General features: G+C 52.8%; 1 protein-coding gene across 3 annotated transcripts in view; it reads left to right on the forward strand.

The window, feature by feature from the left end:
- The window catches only part of IGF2BP2 (insulin like growth factor 2 mRNA binding protein 2), a 40,914-nt gene extending 22,100 nt beyond the window's left edge, over nt 1–18,814 (forward strand). Inside the window, exons 6-14 of one of the 3 annotated variants that reach the window (XM_026073179.1) lie at nt 3,789–3,923; nt 5,101–5,223; nt 5,502–5,637; nt 5,825–5,953; nt 11,925–11,993; nt 14,274–14,390; nt 16,345–16,419; nt 17,095–17,226; nt 17,556–18,813. In XM_026073179.1, the coding sequence (XP_025928964.1) occupies nt 3,789–3,923; nt 5,101–5,223; nt 5,502–5,637; nt 5,825–5,953; nt 11,925–11,993; nt 14,274–14,390; nt 16,345–16,419; nt 17,095–17,226; nt 17,556–17,681 (1,042 nt within the window). In that variant the 3' untranslated portion in view covers nt 17,682–18,813. Of the gene's footprint in view, nt 1–3,788; nt 3,924–5,100; nt 5,224–5,501; nt 5,638–5,824; nt 5,954–11,924; nt 11,994–14,273; nt 14,391–16,344; nt 16,420–17,094; nt 17,227–17,555 lie in introns of all 3 variants that reach the window. The other 2 variants (XM_026073195.1, XM_026073185.1) reach the window with 2 other exon arrangements.
- The last annotated feature ends 20 nt before the right edge of the window (nt 18,815–18,834 follow it).

Consider the following 18,834-nt stretch of genomic DNA (forward strand, 5'->3'; position numbering starts at 1 on the left):
TGTGGCCACGTAGTAGCTGTGAAGGCACATGCTGCCCTCCCAGCTGCAACGTGCTGACAAATTTTAGTCAATCTGAGTCAGCCTCAAACCCTTCTTCTTCAGGTGAGTCCCCTCGTATGTTCAGCAGTGGGTGTATCCTTGCCCTGCTACCCGAGACTGGAAAGTTTTCCTTTGCATGCCCTGACTCCTGCTCCATGCGTGGTGTGAAAGGTAGGATGCGCCTGCTGCCAGTTTCTCCCAACCATGTGCTTGAGGTGAAACACTGCTGCTTGGAACAGTTTCCCCTGCAGAGCCATCTCTCCTTGCGTATTGGCTTCCAGTGCCCGCCCTGAAGACCTTGTGCCACGGAGGAAGGCCATGCTCCGTATTCTGACCTGTGTTTTGGCTTGCCTGAGAGCAGGCCACATGCCACAGCGTGCCACCACCTCTGCCCCAGCCTCAGACAAGGCGTGAACCTTGTCAGACCTGGGAATTCGCTGGCCCATGCAGTCGCGGGAGAGCCTCTTCTGGGAAGTGAGACAGCCTCGCTCTGCCTCCTCCTGCCAAGCCAAAGTGGCAGCTCTGGCCTCCAGTGCACCTTCTTCCTCCAGCAAGGCCCTGGCACAACCAACATTGCACTCTTGTGTTGACTTTGTAACAGCAACCTGGTTTGGAGTGTCAACCCACAGCTCTGTCCTTGCTCAGGGCACCCTGAGGGAGGCCTCAGCGCTCAGGTCCCCTGCACCTTTTGCTGGGATCTCCCTCCTGAGGTGTGTACTCAGGGGCACTGATCCTGGCACACCTGGGATCAAGGGAGCTAGTGAAACCCCTGTTGCACAGTCCCCACTCTTATCCAGAGCTGTGCTGGGTCCCAGAATCCTCCAATTATGTAGCTAAAAGGTTCACCCCTGCTTCCACATGCAGCAATGGACAAAGATGCTTTTTTGAGGTCCAGAGGGCAAAATTTTCCCCAGATTGAGCCTTCCTCTTTCTTGACTGAGAAGGAGCCCAGGCCAAGAACCCAGTCCRGAAGACCTTCCAGCATCATTGCTGCCTTTGTAGTTTAATGAAGAGTGAGGACCATCTTTATTAAGCAGCCAAGGGGCTGGGATGCCCTAGTACTCATGTGGTACAGTCCTCTGGAGAGGGCTTTCGCTTCAAGGCCCTTGGTCTCTGAAGCATTCCCAGGCCACCCTGAAGTGCCTTGGGGTTTTTCCTGCTGCACTGCAGGCAAACCTGCTCCTTCCCTGTCCCTCTGATCCTAGTGTCTGCTGCCCCAGTCTCTTCTTCCTGTAGCGTCCCAGGGTCCCAGGCCAGCTGGCGCTGGGTATATGGGGGTTGAAGGTCACCTTCTTCATCCTCCTGTTGGACTGGTGCTGTGCAACAGTAGTCCTAGGACATGCTGGGAAGTCTGGAGTCCTCCTCCACCCTCCCACTGCTTGGGGTGGGATGTGCCTGAATAAAGTAGCTGCTTCCTGGCACCCTATCTCCACTGTGCAAACTGAACTCACATATTCGCACATTCAGGTTTGGGGTGGGGGCGGCAGTCAGCAGGCYAGCAAGACCTTCACCTATGGTTGTCCAGAATAATTGTCATTTCAGTGCATCCATTCAGTCCATCTATGCTGATGGTCTCAGCTCCTCTTTGTTGCAAAGGCATATCTCTGTGCTCTTAGCATGGCTTTGTCCTCATATGTCAGTGTCAGATTGGTAGAGGATCACCATGGTGCAATGCTTTCTGTTCCTGCCTCACAACACTTCCCATCTTCACCAAGCTCAGTTACTTGTGAATTCAAGAAGTTGCCTGACTCCGTCCAGTTAGTGGGGTTGTCAGGGCTGTTGTAGTTTCCCATTCAGTCTACCCCCAGGAGATTAACAGAGCTGTCAGCATCAAGCCAGTGTGATATCACAGCACCCCTCTGGCATATGAGCCTGTCATCATCTTCTTTGGGGCATCATAATGTATTTGCCTTCTCCCCTGCTATGGCAAAGGGAATTGCAACGGATGTCTCCCTGTCTGCCAGGAGCTTCCTTGGCCAGTTGGCTGGCCCAGGATCAGTGTCTCTGAAGGAACAAATTCTTCATGTCATCATGCTGGAGCTCCACAGAGTCCCCAGAATATCTTAGAGGATGTCACATGCAAGTGACAGCATACAGCTTGGCCACTGTGTATTGCAGACACAGCCTAAGGGAAGTCAGATCCACCTGTTCTCTTGGGGAGTGACAGAGGCATAGACATGCCTCACAAGATCGGGTTCTCAGGGGTGCAAGATTCCTCCAGCACCCCTTCGGACAATCAGAGCTCTCCTGCCCAAGTACTTCTAGCTAACAGGTGTAGAAGATCTGCTAGACAGATGTAATCTGCTAAAGGGATCAGACTCTGTCCCTCCTTTTCCCTGCTTCAGTGCTTAGCTCTAATCACACTGGGGTGCATTTTGAAGTTGATGGAGTCAGGCTTTTCTCTTAGCTTAGGGAAGGTTCACATAACTGCTCCCTCTCTACCCATTGCTTTCCTTTGATTAAGTATCCATGGTCCAACACTTTGGTTCATGAGCTCCTGGAAGAACAGGTCTGTACAAAGCCACCATGACCCAGTGGTGTCCAAACATTCCATTGAGGGAACTCTTTGGACCACAACCTTTGGTCTTGCAGTCTCTGCCCGGCAATGACCAGTGCCAATCTCAGTCCGCACATGGATCTCTTTCTTACAAAAGTGGGAAGTTGGAGCATCTGGTCTTGGCCACAGGGCATCATATTGGAGATGAGTGACTGTACAGCGTTTCCATTCCAGGCACTTGCTGTGCAGCCAAGCAGCAAGTACTGCGGCGTACCCAGAAGATCCAGGCTCGCACAGCCTCTTCTATGATAGTGCCGCCAGCGGCTGGCTGACAGGACCCTGAGATCGCTGCCAGGTTACTGACGGCAGGATGACTGCGCAGAGTCATCCTCTGGTGGAAAGAACGTGTGGACACACTTGGAGAAGAAGGAAAGGTTGCTTACAAGTAACCCATGTTCTTCAAAATGCGTGGTTCACGTACGGGAGTCTCCTACCCTGCTTTCCTCTCTCCCTCTTTCTCAGGGCCTTTGCCAGGTACGGTTCTGCAGTGAGGAACTGAAATGGAAGCAGGCATGTTCCTCCTTTCTGCCATGTGCTGAGGGGAAGGATCAGAGGAACTAGAGCACAGTCTCTACAGATACCGCAAGGGAAAACTTTCTGGTCTCACATGGAAGGGCGTGAGTACAAGTGCTGTTGTTAACGTGCACGTATGACTCCATGTCGTGAAAAACACTGGCTACTGGTAAGTTACCTTTCTCTCCTGAAGAAAATGCAACAGTCCTGGCAGAAGCTGTTCTCTGTACGGCCTCAGGTATTTTTCACAGAAAGATTGAGGTTGGAAGGGACCTCTGGAGGTCTCTAGTCCAGTCTCCTGCTCCAAGCGGGACTAGCATCAAAATTAGATCAGATTGCTCAGCGCCTTGTCCAGCTGAGGATTTGTTCTGCCCTGTCTTGATGCATCGTTTCATTTTGATTGACATCCCTCAGTTCCTAGGCAGACCTCAGATCATAGAAGCAATTGTAGTCCAAATCTGAGTCAAAACCTGATTTAAACCAACTGAAAGAAAATACTACGTGGGCTTACATGAGACAGGGTGACAGTCAAGACCCAGGTTCACCCCAAAGATTGAGCTGAGCAGATGTTGAAATGAGCCTTTCTGAATAGTGCGTTGAGCTCATAAACTCTCAAAAGCCTTCTTGCAATGTCAGTCTGGTCTCAGGGGGCTCCTCTCTGCTGATTGTTCTGCTGTAGGGTTGACATCCATCGGAAAGAGAATGCTGGTGCAGCTGAAAAGCCCATCACCATTCATGCCACACCAGAAGGGTGCTCTGAAGCATGTCGCATGATCCTTGATATCATGCAGAAGGAGGCTGATGAAACTAAATCGTAAGTCCAGTAATCCAGTACACCTGCCTTAGCAAAATCAGCAGGTTTGGTGGAAGGGATGGAAATTCAGTCAGCTAATTTGCATGTTTAGAGAGTTCACTGATTACCACTGGAAGAGTCCCAGAATAGAATACCAGAGTCAATGATAAAGAAACCATCTTCTGTTTACCTCCCCCACACAGAGTCATTGCTTAAAAATCATTTCTGCACTGGTGTTTCTTTTCATCTACTCTTCCCTCTTTGGCAGTGGAGGAAGGTTCTTGCTGTGGGAGAGAGTTTCACAATAGAGTAACAGGGGCGATTAAAGTTACTTGAAAATTTTGTATCAGTTTTACAAAGAAATTTGAAACCAAAAATATCCATTGTTTAAAATGGAAAATTAAATGGAGATAAAATTGAAAACTAAATCAAATGGAAAATGGAAAGGAAAAATGGAAAATTACTGTAAATAATGTCGAGCTAGAAGACAGTCTTCTCTTTTGGTTTGAGCTTTTTTTCAGGTAAGTTCTGTACCCTTTTTTTGACTAGATTTAATTGCAACTTGTTATTGAGTGACTAGGCAATAAAATAACACGGAAATTCAGGGTTGATATAGATGTAAAATGATCTGTGGGTGGGAAGCTTATCATCACACAGACAATGGCAGCTGATGAGCAGCTGGTGGTATTTAGGACTCCAGACTGACTCTGGACTCTCCAGTCTGGAGAAGGGCTGACTGGGGAGGGAGGTCATAGGAATCTGTAAAGGCACCGTTGCCTGCAGAGCCTGGACAGGGACATAGATACCCACCACGTGGATGCAGATGAAATGGTCGCCTATTTGACTCAGACCAAACCCCTGTCAGTGCTTTCTCCCACAAGAACATTTCCATGGTGTGATAGTCAATGCCATAGAGGCCAGAAGCTCAGGTAGCTCCAAAGAGCACATAGGCAAACATGCATAACAAAAGTCTACTAGTGCCCGTCAAGTATAAGGTGTGACAGCAGGCTCAGGAGGTCCATGATCTTCATTTCGCCAGAAGCTGAGGAGATATAATGGTGGGAAATAGGCCTGCCTTGCTCTTCTGCTCCTTCTGCTGCACTTACTAATGCCCATTGCTGGAGACAATAGGTTTCCAGGCTTGGCAGACCTTTGTCTGACTCAGTAAACTAAGTTTTTATTTTTTAATTCATTTTAGAGCAGAAGAGATTCCCTTGAAAATCCTAGCACACAACAGTCTGGTTGGGAGGTTGATTGGCAAGGAGGGCCGAAACCTCAAGAAAATTGAGCAAGACACCGGAACGAAGATCACAATCTCTCCGTAAGTCCTGGTGGACACTGAACCTCCAGGGGCAGGGCTGGGTCTCACGCAGTCCAACACACTTGTCCCTGGAACCAGAACAGAAAGCAGTTGTGTCCTCCTGCACACGTTCCCCTTCATGTGTGGACAGTGGTGTTGGTTAGGGAGACAGCTTGTAACCTAGGAGGTGCCCACACTACCTCAGGGGAGGAAGCCTCTTCTCTAATTTGACAGTTTTCCTGTAATTTGACTTGAAGAAAGTATAACGGCGTCTCTGGTTTTGTCTGTATGTGAGCTAGTTTGCAGGATTTAACCATTTATAACCCTGAGCGGACCATCACGGTGAAGGGCAGCACGGAGGCGTGTTCAAACGCAGAAGTGGAGATCATGAAGAAGTTGCGAGAGGCCTACGAGAACGACGTTGTGGCCGTCAATGTAAGCTCCTGGACCTCCTGCCTGGGATACCAGTACTTCAGAGTCATTACCAAGGAAACCAGACAAAACTGGGAGGGGGTCAATCTGTTATGGAAAGGGCTCACCCATCACTCCCGCACTGTTTCATCAGAACCCCAGCAGCCTCATACCACATTTTACCCATTTGTCTGTGTCTTTGTTTTTCTAGCAACAAGCCAATCTGATTCCAGGATTGAACCTCAGTGCTTTGGGGATCTTCTCGACAGGGCTGTCCATGCTCCCATCTGCCACGGGGGCCCGAGGTGCTGCTGCTGCCGCTCCTTACCACCCATTTGCAGTAAGTGCAAGAGACTTTGGGGTGCTGAGAAGTTATTCCTAGAGGCCGAGCGGTCACTAGACACTTTGTTCTAGTTCTTGGGGTTGGGCAGACACCATGCCTGTAAAAGCCATATCTTGGAGAGCCTTGAACAAGAGCTCTGACTCTTGGCAGTTTTAGGAAGATGTGCTAAAAGCCCCTTCGACTTGCTTGGGCCCCCCAAGGTCTGTCCACTTCTGATCTCTGCAGAGATTTTACACTCTGCAGCAGCAAAGGGAAGAAAAGTGAATGAAGATGGCTTGTCCCTCCTTGGATTTAGCTCCCAGGAAAGAAAAACTGTGCCCTGATGTTGTGTTAAACTGTTTCACCTCTGTAGATCATGCAGAGTTTCTGTGTATAAGGACTTGCTGTGTTTCAAGGTTACTGGCCTGGTTTTTGTCCAGCTCCCCTTGCGGGTGTGTGTTGTGCACACATAGGTGTGAGCCAGAGGCAGCCCACACAAATGCCTGTACACAAAAGCCTTGTAGGACACTGCCTGCAGCTGGGTCTGTGATCCTGGCTCCCTGCGCAAATGCAAAGCCACAGTCATATCCTCATGGGAGCGGTTCATGGTGTGCACTCAGTGCGCGCACCGTGGGGCTGTTTCTGGTGGCTGCCTGCAGCCTGGGCAGCGGGACCACTGCCTGTGAAGGTCTGTGCCATGTCAGGACTCCCTGGGATCTCTGCAGGGAGGTGCAGAGCTCGTTGGCCATGGCAAGGATGGCCGTCTTGCCATGCTCCTTGCTGGCTCTACACCTCCCTGGCGAGAGCGGAGAATGTGTTGGTTTGGCACAGCCCTGTGTGTCGGGGCTATGCCAGCAGTGCATAGAAAGCATAGGGAGGTTTCCTGCTGTGATGCCAAACTGGTTGGATTCAGAAACAAGTACTGTAAGAAGTCATAGCTAGAGGGAACAGATTGTGACCTCTCTGTCACAGGAGCTGGTAAAATGACTATATACATTTGGAGCGTGTCTTGAAAGTGCTTGAGTACTGCGTGCTTTGCAGCTGCCTCTGCCAGCCTCGATCCTTGCCATAGCACTCAAAGAACTGTGTTTGCTGGGAGTTTATCTTCATCTGGTTTTACAGGCAAGGTTTTTGTTCTTTCTCTTGTGGTGCTGCAGCGCCTTTGGGAAGCCAGGCTGTGGGTGACCACAGAGATGTGGGTGAAACAAACCTGAGAGGCCATTTTGAAGCCTTTGAGATTGCACATGGGCAGGAACGGGCCAGCACCTGAAAAACACGCTGGCGAGAGCATACGTAATGCTGCGACCTTGTGCTGAGGCTGGGGAGGAGTTCCTCAGCTCTGCTTTTGAAATGGTGCATACATCCACCCATGTGAACAGACTGCAAATACGTGTTTCTCCTAAGGCATCTGTGTGGCAGCCAGGGAGCCCATGAAGACAGTGGGCGGGGGTTAGACAGACCGTCTGCTTTGCTGATAGAGAAGGTTTGTCTCGTACCTATTAGCATCTGCAAAGCACCCCTAGCAAGACCAAGTGGCAGGGTTTAAACCCTGTGAAGGAATCCATTGTCAGCTCTGCAGTCTACATCTTTGAGTCTCTCTAAGTATTTCTGCCTAGATAGTATAAATGCATGGAGAATGGAGGAAAAGTTAATTTACTTCTACTGTTTTCTTTTTCTGAAAACCATAGCAGCAGAGTGATGGGAGAAGAACGGTGAGTTCAGAGTCAAAATACTAGGGTTATGATGCAGCAGACTGAATGGATGAGTGTGAACGTGGTATTTGTGCCTGTGGGATGTATATGCACAGCTCCCCACTGCCCACTGCCTATGAACATGGTCACCTGGTCACCTGGGCTGGCATGGCAGGGTTGAGCAAGCGATAGGTGTACTTCCACTGCCCACACTGAGTTCCCAGAACCCCAGCTGGGGCAAGAGCTTTGGTAGCTTCTTTAAGAGAAAAAGCTGAATGTTTTTTTACCCTGAGCTCAGAAGGGCCAAAGCCATGTGGGATTGCTCAGATCTTTCCTGTCATTCAAACTGTACATCTGAGACCCCTCTCTGCCTCCTTTTTTTCTGGATGTTGCTGAATTTTGAGCCAAAAAACAAACCAAGCCCCTTCACTTTCCTCCTTCAGACTCCCAGTCAGGAGTGGAGGTGTGCTCATCTCCCCAGCAAAGCACTGAGAGCCAGGATCTTAGGGGGGGCTGCTTTGGGGAAACATGCATGTGGGTCAGTGCATGCGTGCGTGTGTGCACTTGGAGGGAAGGATGCTCTGCCTGTGTCAGCCCAGTGAAGTGGGTCGTGTTGCCTTGCAAGCAAGTGGAGCCTTCAGGAAATTTGTATTTGATTGTTTAGGCTTCTGCGCCCTGCAGTGATAGCAGCATTTGTTGCTCCATGGACTGGTAAAATGGGTGAGGCATATGGGAAGGTCTCTTGAAAGGCATCCTTTCCTTTTTGGACTTGTTTTTGCCCAAAACTTTGCATGGACTTTTTAAAGCTACATTGGCTAGTTTAATGGGAGCTATCACCTCTGCCATGAGCCTTCTCTTCTCTGTAATAAAAATAAAGTGTAGTCGAACAGTTAATAGGAAACCAGCTTAGCTCCTAGGAGGCGACATTTGATTTCCATCTTAATAGCGTTCTTTGAAAGCATTAGCACAGTGGTTGTGAGCAGCCAGAGCACAGGGAAGGATATTGCTTCCCCCTAAACACCATCTGTTTCACAAGTCATAAAGGTTGTTTCTGAAGACAAGGGTGGTCTGTGATTGCAAGGAGTGGAAGGTCCATTTGTATGGGGCTTCTTAGCCAGGCAGCTAATAGAGAGGTCATTTAGGGGCAGCTTTTCTGGGTCCCACAAAGAAGTAGCTGTCCTGAGATTTTCAGTGCTAAGCCACGTCAGCAGGATTTGTGCCCTGCAGGTCCAGTGGCTGTAATTTAAATCAGAGCTTTAAAGAACTGGAGAAGATGGAGGAAGGGAAAGGAGGAGAAGATGCCTCACAGTGAAAGGTTTAAGGACATCAATCTGGTTATTATGCCGCCAGGAAACTGGAGAGTTGCTTTGGTCTCCATGTCCATGTTTCCTGAGAAACTGCTGAACAGGAATGGACTCTTTGATACAGGAGAAGGTTGCAGGAAGAGAAGCCCATGGCCAGAAGCAGAAGCCAGACAAATTCCAATAGAATAGACAATTACAAACTCAGTGCATGAGTGAGCAGGCAGGATGAGGTCCAGTAGGAGACTGACCATCTCCTCGCATTTGCACATTCAGGCATGGTGCCCACGGAGCTGTGCTAGCCACCCATGATTTACCAGGTTTGGCGCAAAGAGTGGCAAAATCTCAGTGCACTGATTTTAAAGAGAGGGCTAAGAGCAAGTGCAGTGTGTGCAGCAGGTGAGGAAGCTGGGTCCCCTCCTGATTTGGAGCAACTGTGATTTGCATGCACCATCTGGATGCTCTTTTCTGAATCCAGAGAGGAGAAGAATTATTTCTACTTCCAGAAGAAATGCATGTGCCCTGCCTCTCTGAGGTATTAGAGATATTGAGGAGTTGAAGACAAATAACAACACTGGATGTTGAGGCTTCCATTTTTCCTCTTGGTGCTTGAATCTGTTTGAGTACCCCAGCATTCACTGGGATAACGTCAGTTTTGGAGGTTTCAGTAGGATCAGCACAAGCTGGAGAGCTCAGCAATGGTTTTGTTGGACTAATTAAACATCCCAGCTACAGATAGATGAATAGAGTGGCTATAAAATTGCTGAGAGCACGTGTGCACATTCAGAGTGCCTCAGTCATGTGTTTGGATATTAGTGTGTCGACACTTGTGTCTGCCTTGAAGATACTGAGTCAGCCTATGAGCCAGCTCCCAGTCCCCAGCAGGAGTTAGCAGGCCGACAAACACCACCAGCTCTGCTGTCCTTGGCTTTTAATGCGTACGAGGTCTCTTGGGTCCCTATAATGCGGAGAGCCCCAGGTACCACTTGGCACATGCCATGGCCCCAGAGGGGAACCCGCATTAGCCCTGGCCACCCCCAGGCCCCCACCTCTGGGGCTGTCCCCCGGCTGTGGGTCTGGTTGTGCAGGTCCTGTGCCCATTGCCATGTTTCCTCCCGAGCCCTACCGAGTTCTTTTCCTGAATCTCTGCAGCAGTGGTTGGGCCAGGGGAGTTGGTGTGGTAGAGGTATCCTGACCAGGTCTCCCAGTGGAGGTTCCCACGAGGGGTCCCTGTCCTCCTGAGCAGCAGCTGTAGGCACCTTTGCTGGCAGAAGGTGATCTGTCCACTGTCTGAACAGGCACGGCCGTACTGGCCAGGCCCCCCAGTCCAGGCCTGACTTCTGGGGTTCTCTCTGGAGCCCCTTTCAGATTTTCACTGACATTTTCATTTTCCTCGTCTTGCCCTCTGGCCCTGTGCTGCAGGGTGCTGGAGCCTCAGCCCCTGCTTTTGTCTGTGGAGAGATGCACTGTTTTCTCCCCATTTCCAGCCTGGCCATGATGCCCCCAACCAGGTCTCAAGAGAATTTTTTTTTAGTCTGTGCTTTCCCTCCTCCGAAGGGTCCCCAAAGCTGCAGGTTGAGCCCTGCAGGTCTGAGGCCCCAACCAGTCCGGAGTGGAGCAAAGCACTACCCAGGTGCCCCCTTCCGCCCCAGGGCCTGGGTGGTTCACCATGGTCCATACATGGGTCAAATATTCACCTCCATCTTTGCCCTGTCCTCAGGCTCTTGTACCTTCACGGGACCCTCAATGCCTCTCGCTATCCTCTCCAGGGCATCACTGCACACAGGATCACTCTTGCTCTCTGAACGAATGCCCCCATTGTCACATCCCTGCGTGTGACCTCTCCAGGTCACCATGATGACACTGCTGTGAGGCTGCTTCCCTCCGGGCAGCACCCCACTCCGGTCCCACTGGGATCTGTATCTGGGTGCCATGGGCCTTCTATGTGCCACCTGGTACAGCTCCTTCAGCTCAGCCAGTGACAAACATCTACTAGCGAGAACCAGCATAAATTTCATAGACAAACAGATTATTCCCCAGTTTGGAGGTGGCCAGAATTCCCATTCATGAGTAGTCCTGGCCAAAAAACTTGAGGTTGGTGGTGGAAAGTCAAAATGAAAGTTGAAGGTCTTCATGTGCAGCCTTTTTATTTGCCTTTGCTGTGATTTTTTTTTTTTTTTTTTTTTTTTGCGGGGTGGGGCGGGGAGGAGACTGGGTTGAACATAATTCAGTTGCAAACTGGAAAAGAGAAATGAACATGGAAATCGCTTGGTGCCGAACAAATGTTTCTGCTCAGTTTGCCCCAAATGTGTTTTTCTTCTTGTGGGCAGGGTGAAACATCGCCTTTTCCATTGGGGGCTGATGTTGGTTACAAAACATTTTCAGGTTTTCAGGGTGGCTGTTGAGCCAAAAGGCCTTTTTGGCCCCACGGGCAGGAGTCGCTCTCTCTCTGTCCACTGAGCAGGGATGCTGACAGATGTGCATGGGTCATCTTCAGTTATGCAGGATTTTTGTCCCCTTTCTTTCTTTCTGGTGGCACAAATAAGCACAAAGCCTTATCTTTGCCAAGATGTGCATGCCATGATGCAAGTGCCAATGTGTAGATGCTGGTGTGTGGCGGGGCTGGAGCCGGTAATGTTTTCTGCTACAAATACTAGGAGGACAGGGTGAGAGAACAACTGGGGAAAAAAGCACCATGGTGGGCCTGGAGGCAACTCCACCTTGCAGTCCCGTTGCACTCGGAGGGGAGGACGCAGGAATGGGGCTGCCAGCTCTGCAACCTCGCCTCCAGGAGCCCCTTCTTTGCACCCGCGCTCCGGGGGGCGACATTCCATGGGCCGAGGGGTATCCCTCTGTCCCCGCTGAGCTCACGAAGGCTGCTGGGCTCCAGAACGGTGTCCACACGCTGCTCTCCCTGGGCTGAGGCCGGCCATCTGGGGAGTGGGCTAGCGCTTGCCGGGGAAGTCGCATTGATTCTCATTTTCTCTCCTGCCGTAGAGCTCCTCGGCATACCTCTCAGGTCTGTATGGAGCCTCCCCAGTTGGCGCGTTCCCACATCAGCACCCCGTAAGTGCCCCAGCCTCCCCCTGCTGCCGGCACGCTGCACCCTGCTTGGCTCTCGCGTGGCCCCGGGCTTTTGCACAGCGCTTCCCCCCGCCACGCGGGGCTGCGGTGCTTCTGCACCTTGGGGCTGATGCACCCTGGTAGCCTGTGGCCAGCTCTGAATGCCTCCGCGCGGCTGCTCGTCCTCCTTGCTCACAGCCTCACAAGCACACGCCAATGAAGCTGCTGGGGGCTGGTTTCCCCTTCCTTTCTCCACGGTGCATTTTCAGCCCTTGCCCTTCTCCAGCCAGACAAGGAGCAGACCCCCGGCTGGGCTGCCCCAAGCCTCTGGGGTGCCACTTGCAGGGGTGCTGGCATGCAGAGCAGTCCTCTGGGGCTCCCAGCATGCGGTTCCTTAGGTGCTGCCGGAGCAGTGGAGGGCTGAGGGCCAGTGATGGGCGCGTTAGCTGTGAAGGCAGGACCTGCTGCCCACTGCCTCTTAGCCAGTCTGCCTCCTTTCCCCCGCTTTACCTCCAGTTTTGAGCAGTCAGACTCTGTGGACGGACAGATGTCCCTCTGGCAGCAGGTCAGCACCTAGACGTTGCACACAAAAACCACTTCAGACGTGCCTTTAGACCTGCCTGCCCATCCCAGGCTGTGGGGTCCTGAGCCTGCGGTGCTCAGCAGGCCTTGCTGTCTGTGGGCACTGAGGCACAGGCATTCACACCCAGAAACCACGCACTCCTGGTAGTGCAGCTGACGTACCTCTAGGCCTGTTTGGAAGCCCATAGCCTAAATAGCTTTTACCTAGGATGGGGCAGTGTAGATGGTCTTCCTGGGCAGGAGCTCTTATGCCAGCTGTAAGCCACGTCCTTGAGCTCATGTACCCACGGTGTGGGGTTGAGCTGGGCAGAAGGCCCATCCCTGAGCTGTTGTTGCCCCTCCGGGTTTGGCATCAGGCAGGCGAGGGCAGCAAGGGGGGCTGGAGGCAGCAGTCCCCCAGCTGGATGCTTCCTGGAGGAGACATGTTTGGCAGGAGTGTGTACAGAGGTCCAGACTCTGCAAAATGTAGAGCAGGAGAAGTGGCTCTGCTTCTCCTTCACTTTGGCTTAGCGTCATGCTCTGCCTGGTTCTGGAAGAGCAAGGTGGAGACAAAATGCTGGGCTCCCTTTCCCCTGCACATGCATAACCCTAAATTGCTGCTTTTCTCTCCATGTCCCTCGAACAGCAGCAAGGGCTTCTTCTAGGCCAGCCAGGGCTTCAGACATGTCGGGGCGGGGGGATCTCAAGCAGCCTGTCCTCCTGCCTCATGGCTGGTGCACGCTCTCAAGGTCGCCACCACTCAGCCGCAGGATCACGCTGCCCGTGTTGCTAAAGTCCAGCTAGCAGGTGACGACAGGAACAGGGCACAGACATCAATGCTGGGCACGGCATCCGCCCCCCCTCGGCGGAGCAGCTTTCCGTTTGCACCATGGGCTCTGTGGCGGCAGGCACGGCCTCGCAGCCAGCAGCCCTTGCTGGTCAGGGCCTGAGTGACACTGTCATTTTGTGATCTGAACACGTGTTGCGGGTTTCCCGAAAAAAAAAAACCGCCCATGGTGCAGTGCCTGGACCTGGTGGAGTTCTTAAACACAGGCGAGTGGCTTGCCTGCCGTCAGGGAGCTGGGGCAGGACAGCCTGGGGCTGCGTGTTGTGGATGGGGGCCAGGGCACGTGTGTCCCGCAGTGCAGCGGGTCCTTCAGCTTTTCCAGGGTTGGTGAAGGATTCCTTTACGATCAAGCCAGTCTCAGATCGAGGCTGGCCTTATTCAGGGAAGAAATGCACTTTCCATTGCATGCACTGATGCATGTTTTCAATTGGGCACCTTCTTGCTTTTGCGACTGAAGGGGCCAAAACTGTGACATGACGACGTGTCTGCAGTTGCGGCCCCAGTGCCAAGCAGAGATGGAGCCATGCCTCCGGCCCCCTGGCAGTGCTTGCAGGCACCCCGCTCCTGTCTGCAGGCGTGCAGCTATTTGTTCCCTAAAAAAGGCAAATTCAGTGCTGCGGGCACCCGAGCAGAGCTCTATGCATTGGCTGCTGTCAGAAAAGGTTTGCCCAAGGGAGAATGATCCCCTGGAGAGCGTGGGGCCCTTCGGCAATTTAGGGGACAGATGTCCTGGACCTTGTGGGTCCAGCTGCTCCTTCAGAGAGCAGTCGTGTGAGCCAAAGGAGCCCACAGAGCCCTGCCTGCTTGTAAGATGAGAAACACCATCCTTTCTAATTGTTCCTCTGAAACATCTCACCCTTCTGTGTATCTCCCAGCTCCCGGAGCAGGAGGTTGTGAATTTGTTCATCCCAACGCAAGCGGTGGGGGCCATCATTGGGAAGAAAGGTCAACATATTAAACAGCTTGCGAGATTTGCCGGGGCCTCCATCAAGGTAAGCAGAGCATCAGGTGCTGCTTGGCTCTCAGGGCCTCCTCCATCTCCATGCTGTAGGGGTACCCCAAACCACAGGCACTCTCTGTTTTCCCCTCCTCCCCTCATTACTCATCTCCTGGGGTTTGTGCCTCAGTTTCTGCTTTCTGCTGCTGGGTGTGATAAAAGGGTTCCCCAAATGATGGTAGCACGGAGGTGCTTATGCTGGTGACCCACCACCTCCTTGTCCCTGGTAAGCTGCAAGCTCTGCGGTTCTGTGCATGCTGGGAGGTGGGAGGCAGTAAATGTGTCTCCTCACCACAGGGAGGGGGTGCAGAGCATCCAGGTTTTCTCCATGCAGTTGTGTGTTGCCCCCTAACACGCAATTATAAACTCTCAGCTGAATGGAAATGGCTTGTTAAGGCTGGACATGTGCCAAAGGTGACATTAAGCTGATTCATCCTTCCAGCTCTCCTGGGATCCTTTAGGAAGAAAGTGATCACTCAGAGGACAAAAATAGCTTGTCATGATTAGCTACTGTCCACCAGATCACGCATCTCTGCTGTCTAGTAGAGAGATGGCTCTGTTGTAAAGCCATGACTCCTTTCCAGATGGGCAACGCTAGAAGCATGTGCCAGGACCTGCTCCTTACTTAGCAGCTTACACTTAGCAGCTCCTAGGGAGCCCCATTTGCTTCGTCCCCATCGTCCCTCCCCTGCAAAGCCAGTGGAAGTTCCACAGGTGTCCATGCATGATGCTAAATTTGCGTTAGCTTTGCAGAGCTGGACATGTTCATGCTCTCCTGGTGTGCAGCAGACCCTTGGATGCCTGCACCCACCAGCCTGGTAGGTAAATGGTGGAGGGGTCCATGGCACCCAGGTGCTGGCAGTCCTCCAGCCACCTCCTCAGTCAGGTGCTGCTCCCAGGAGGGTCTCCGCAGGAGCCGGTTGAACTGGTCCTGGAAAGCAGCCGGGTCCTACATGCTACTGCCATCTCCTACACATTGCCTCCCAACCCCAGGCCCTGCCCGGGGCGTTGCACTGTCGTCTGAGTATAACATTTAGCGAGCCTGTCCCCTCGTTGCCTTTTTGGATTTGGAGCTCCTGGCATCGGCCAGGTGGGCATCAGCCTTCTGGGCTGAAGCGGAGCCCTCGGGGCGGGCGCAACTGCAACCCCGAGCCCTCTTGCACACACGTGTGGGGTGCTCGGCCCAGGGACAGCAGCTGCCCTCAGGCAGTGACTCAGGGCACAGGCAGGCCTGGGCCGGCATTGCAGGAGGCCACTGGGGAAGGGGCCAGCAGCTGTGTCACACGCGAGATGCCTGAGTCAGCTCGGGAAGAGGCCTGTGAGCATGAATCATGAGCCAGCGTGCAAATCTTCCCATATTTAGGCAGTGGTGGCATGCAAAATGCTGCTGGGGGGGTGGGGATATGGGGTCCCTCCCCCCCCCCAAAAAAATCTGTTTATGCAAACACTCCTGGGGGAATAGCAACCCATTTGAACTCTCCAAGAGGAACAGGAGCCCTCAGTGTATTGGGAAATGAGGGCAACATTTTGCTTCCTGAATTAGTAGAAACCCATCACTGAGTCCCGCACCTCTGCCAGTAATAGCTGCTCTTAGTGCATCCCTGGTGTTGCCTCGCTATGGTGGGCAGCACTTGCTCCAGTACCTCCTGGCTTTTTTTCAGGGTCATCTGCTACATCTGGGCTACAGGAGAGTTAGGTGCCCTGCAGCAGCTTAAAAAAACCCAGGCTGCTTAAAGCCAGCCCCAAGGTTGAAGGGCAGCTCGCAGAGCCTGCTCTTTTCCACCGAATTGTCCCTCCACCCTTGCTGAGCACAAGGCTCTGGGCCAGGCTGGGCTGCTGCATGGGGGACACCCCTGTCTGGAGGGGCATCCTGTGTGGGGGATGTCCTGGGAGGGCTGCTTGTGCCAAAGCCAGGCCACTCATGCTCCGGCTTCCCCCATGGTTCGCAGATTGCTCCAGCAGAAGGCCCTGAGGCCAGCGAGCGGATGGTTGTCATCACAGGGCCGCCCGAGGCTCAGTTCAAGGTGAGCTGGCTGTAGGGCGCGTTTGGGGCCACGGGCTGGACGTGCTGGCACAGAGCATGGCTGGGGCGAGAGGGGGACCAAGGGACACTACAGAGCAACCCCTCCTGTCAATGGTGTGTTACCAGCCCAGGTTCAGCTGCCCTCTGCCAGAGCAGAGGCAGCAGGCAGAGCCACCGTGGGAAGGCAGCAGTGCCTGCAGGAGTGCCTTTCCTGGGCACTGGTCCCGTGGGTAGGACACCTGTGGCCAGGAGCAGTGTGAAGGTGAAAGATGCGCTGTCTGCCTCGCGCTCCCACTTGCAGTATTGCTTTTGAAACTGCAAACCTGGGCCTGCAGGTAGTTGCGGGTCTAGAGGAAGCAGCTGTGAGACACCAGTGCCCTCAGGGCACCAAAGCAGTGAGGCCAGGTTGCTCAATAGCTCCATCTGCGGGCTCCCTGTTAGGCAAGGAAAGCACCTTGCTCCCCTGGGCCTGGCTGCAGAGCCAGGTTCAACATGCTTGGCATGGCTGGAAGAGCAGGTTGGGTTTAGTGTCCGGCTCTGGCTGTGGTGAGCTGCCGTAGTCCCACCGGGTCTGCAAGCAGCGTGGGGCTGGGGGGCTTTATGTCCTCTTGCAGGGAGTGTGCCCAGGTGCTCCTCTCTACCACTCAGGCATTTACCTTGCCTCCTCCTCCCACAGGCCCAAGGGCGGATATTTGGGAAACTGAAAGAAGAAAACTTTTTTAACCCGAAAGAAGAGGTGAAGCTTGAAGCCCACATCAAGGTGCCTTCCTTTGCAGCTGGCCGCGTGATAGGCAAAGGTGGCAAAACGGTATGTCAGGGTGGGCTTACACATACAGATACGGTTGCAGAGCCAAGCAATTGCCACTGCCATCTCCAGAGGGCACATCAAGCATGCTGAATCCAGAGGCTGTTTGCAGCATTCAGATCCCTGCTGTGGTCAGGTCTGGAGCTGACGGTGGCTCTCGCTGGGAGGGGCAGAGTCAGACCCTCAGCAGCCAGTGGCGGGAGCTGAGGAGGGAGGGGGGATGCCTGGTGCTGCAGCACAGCTAGGGTCAAGGATGGAAAGGCACAGAAAATGGGATTTTAGCCCTTCCAAGAACAGCTGCACAAAAATGASGAATCTTCCTTTTGGTTCAGGTAAACGAACTGCAGAATTTAACTAGTGCAGAAGTCATTGTGCCACGAGACCAAACCCCAGATGAGAATGAGGAGGTCATCGTTAAAATCATTGGGCATTTCTTTGCCAGTCAGGTAAGGTTTTGAAATGTCTTTCTTCATATTCCTAGCTAGTTGRATCCCTAAAGGAAACCTGTCAGTCTTGCCAGCAGGCACCAAACATAGCTCTGTGCGAGCATCCTTGTTTGTACATGAGCATCTCTGTTTTTGATGGGTCCCTCGCTTCCTGGAGGCGTTAGAGGTATTTCAGCAGCTCTCCCCAGGTGTACTGGCACTAAGCGTAAAGGTAGCATTAATCTAACTAAAAATATACACCTACAAATCATCTTAAACACCCCACATTGTGGCACCCAGGGTGTAAAWCATCTCTCCACCAAGCCCATGCCTGTTCCTGGGGATTGTATCCGAAATTCCAGTGCTGGCAAGGGAGCCCAGCAGACTGCGCTCCCACGGAGACACCTATACCATAGGCATACGATGTTAGAGGAGACGAATCCCACCTTAGTGCAGAACCCRCACCCTGCTCACCTGCCTTCACATGCGAGTAACTGTTCAGATAGGACAGTATCACCCGAAAAAAGAAATTCACTCTTGGAATCTGTGGCTGTGAAAAGGACAGGCTAAATACATGAATTGCAATGAAATGCTTGTAAATGAGGTTGCCTACCCTTCACAGAGGCACGCYGAGCCTGTTCCCACCAGAGTAAGTCAGGAAGAGAGCACCTATTTCAGGATTCACCTTGTTTTTACATCGCAATGCAAACATGCAGCCACACACGCAGGCCGTAAGCGCGGGAGCCTTCGCCGAGTGCAACATGGGCGCGCTCTGTGCGGCAGCAATGTGGAAATGTGCATTGCTTTGGCTTTTACCCCCCCCCTTCCCATCTGGCAGTTGTCCTGGAAGAGCACGTGTCCATCTGTGGTCGCCAGTAACTCGGCCCTGCTCCCCAGCCAGGCACGAGCAGGCAACCTGGGCCGCAGTCACCTAGGAGCATGGCTGCTCCTTCTTTAGCATTTCACGCCAGCTACAGCGATGCCAAATCATCGTCCTGTCCCATTTTTAACTAAAAGAGCTCAGCGGCCAAGGAGCCGAGGGATATTYGGTTGTGGCCGGGGCGGGCAGCGGGGCCAGGCRGCCGTGGTGGCCACCGCCGTGCCGGGCGAGCTCGCGATGCCGCTCGCCAGGCTCTTCCTTCTTCTGCCGCCCTGATGCCCAGCTCTCGCTTTGTCTGCAGACCGC

This window comes from Apteryx rowi, unplaced genomic scaffold (assembly GCF_003343035.1).
Source record: "Apteryx rowi isolate R43461 unplaced genomic scaffold, aptRow1 scaffold_1096, whole genome shotgun sequence".
Taxonomy (NCBI): domain Eukaryota; kingdom Metazoa; phylum Chordata; class Aves; order Apterygiformes; family Apterygidae; genus Apteryx; species Apteryx rowi.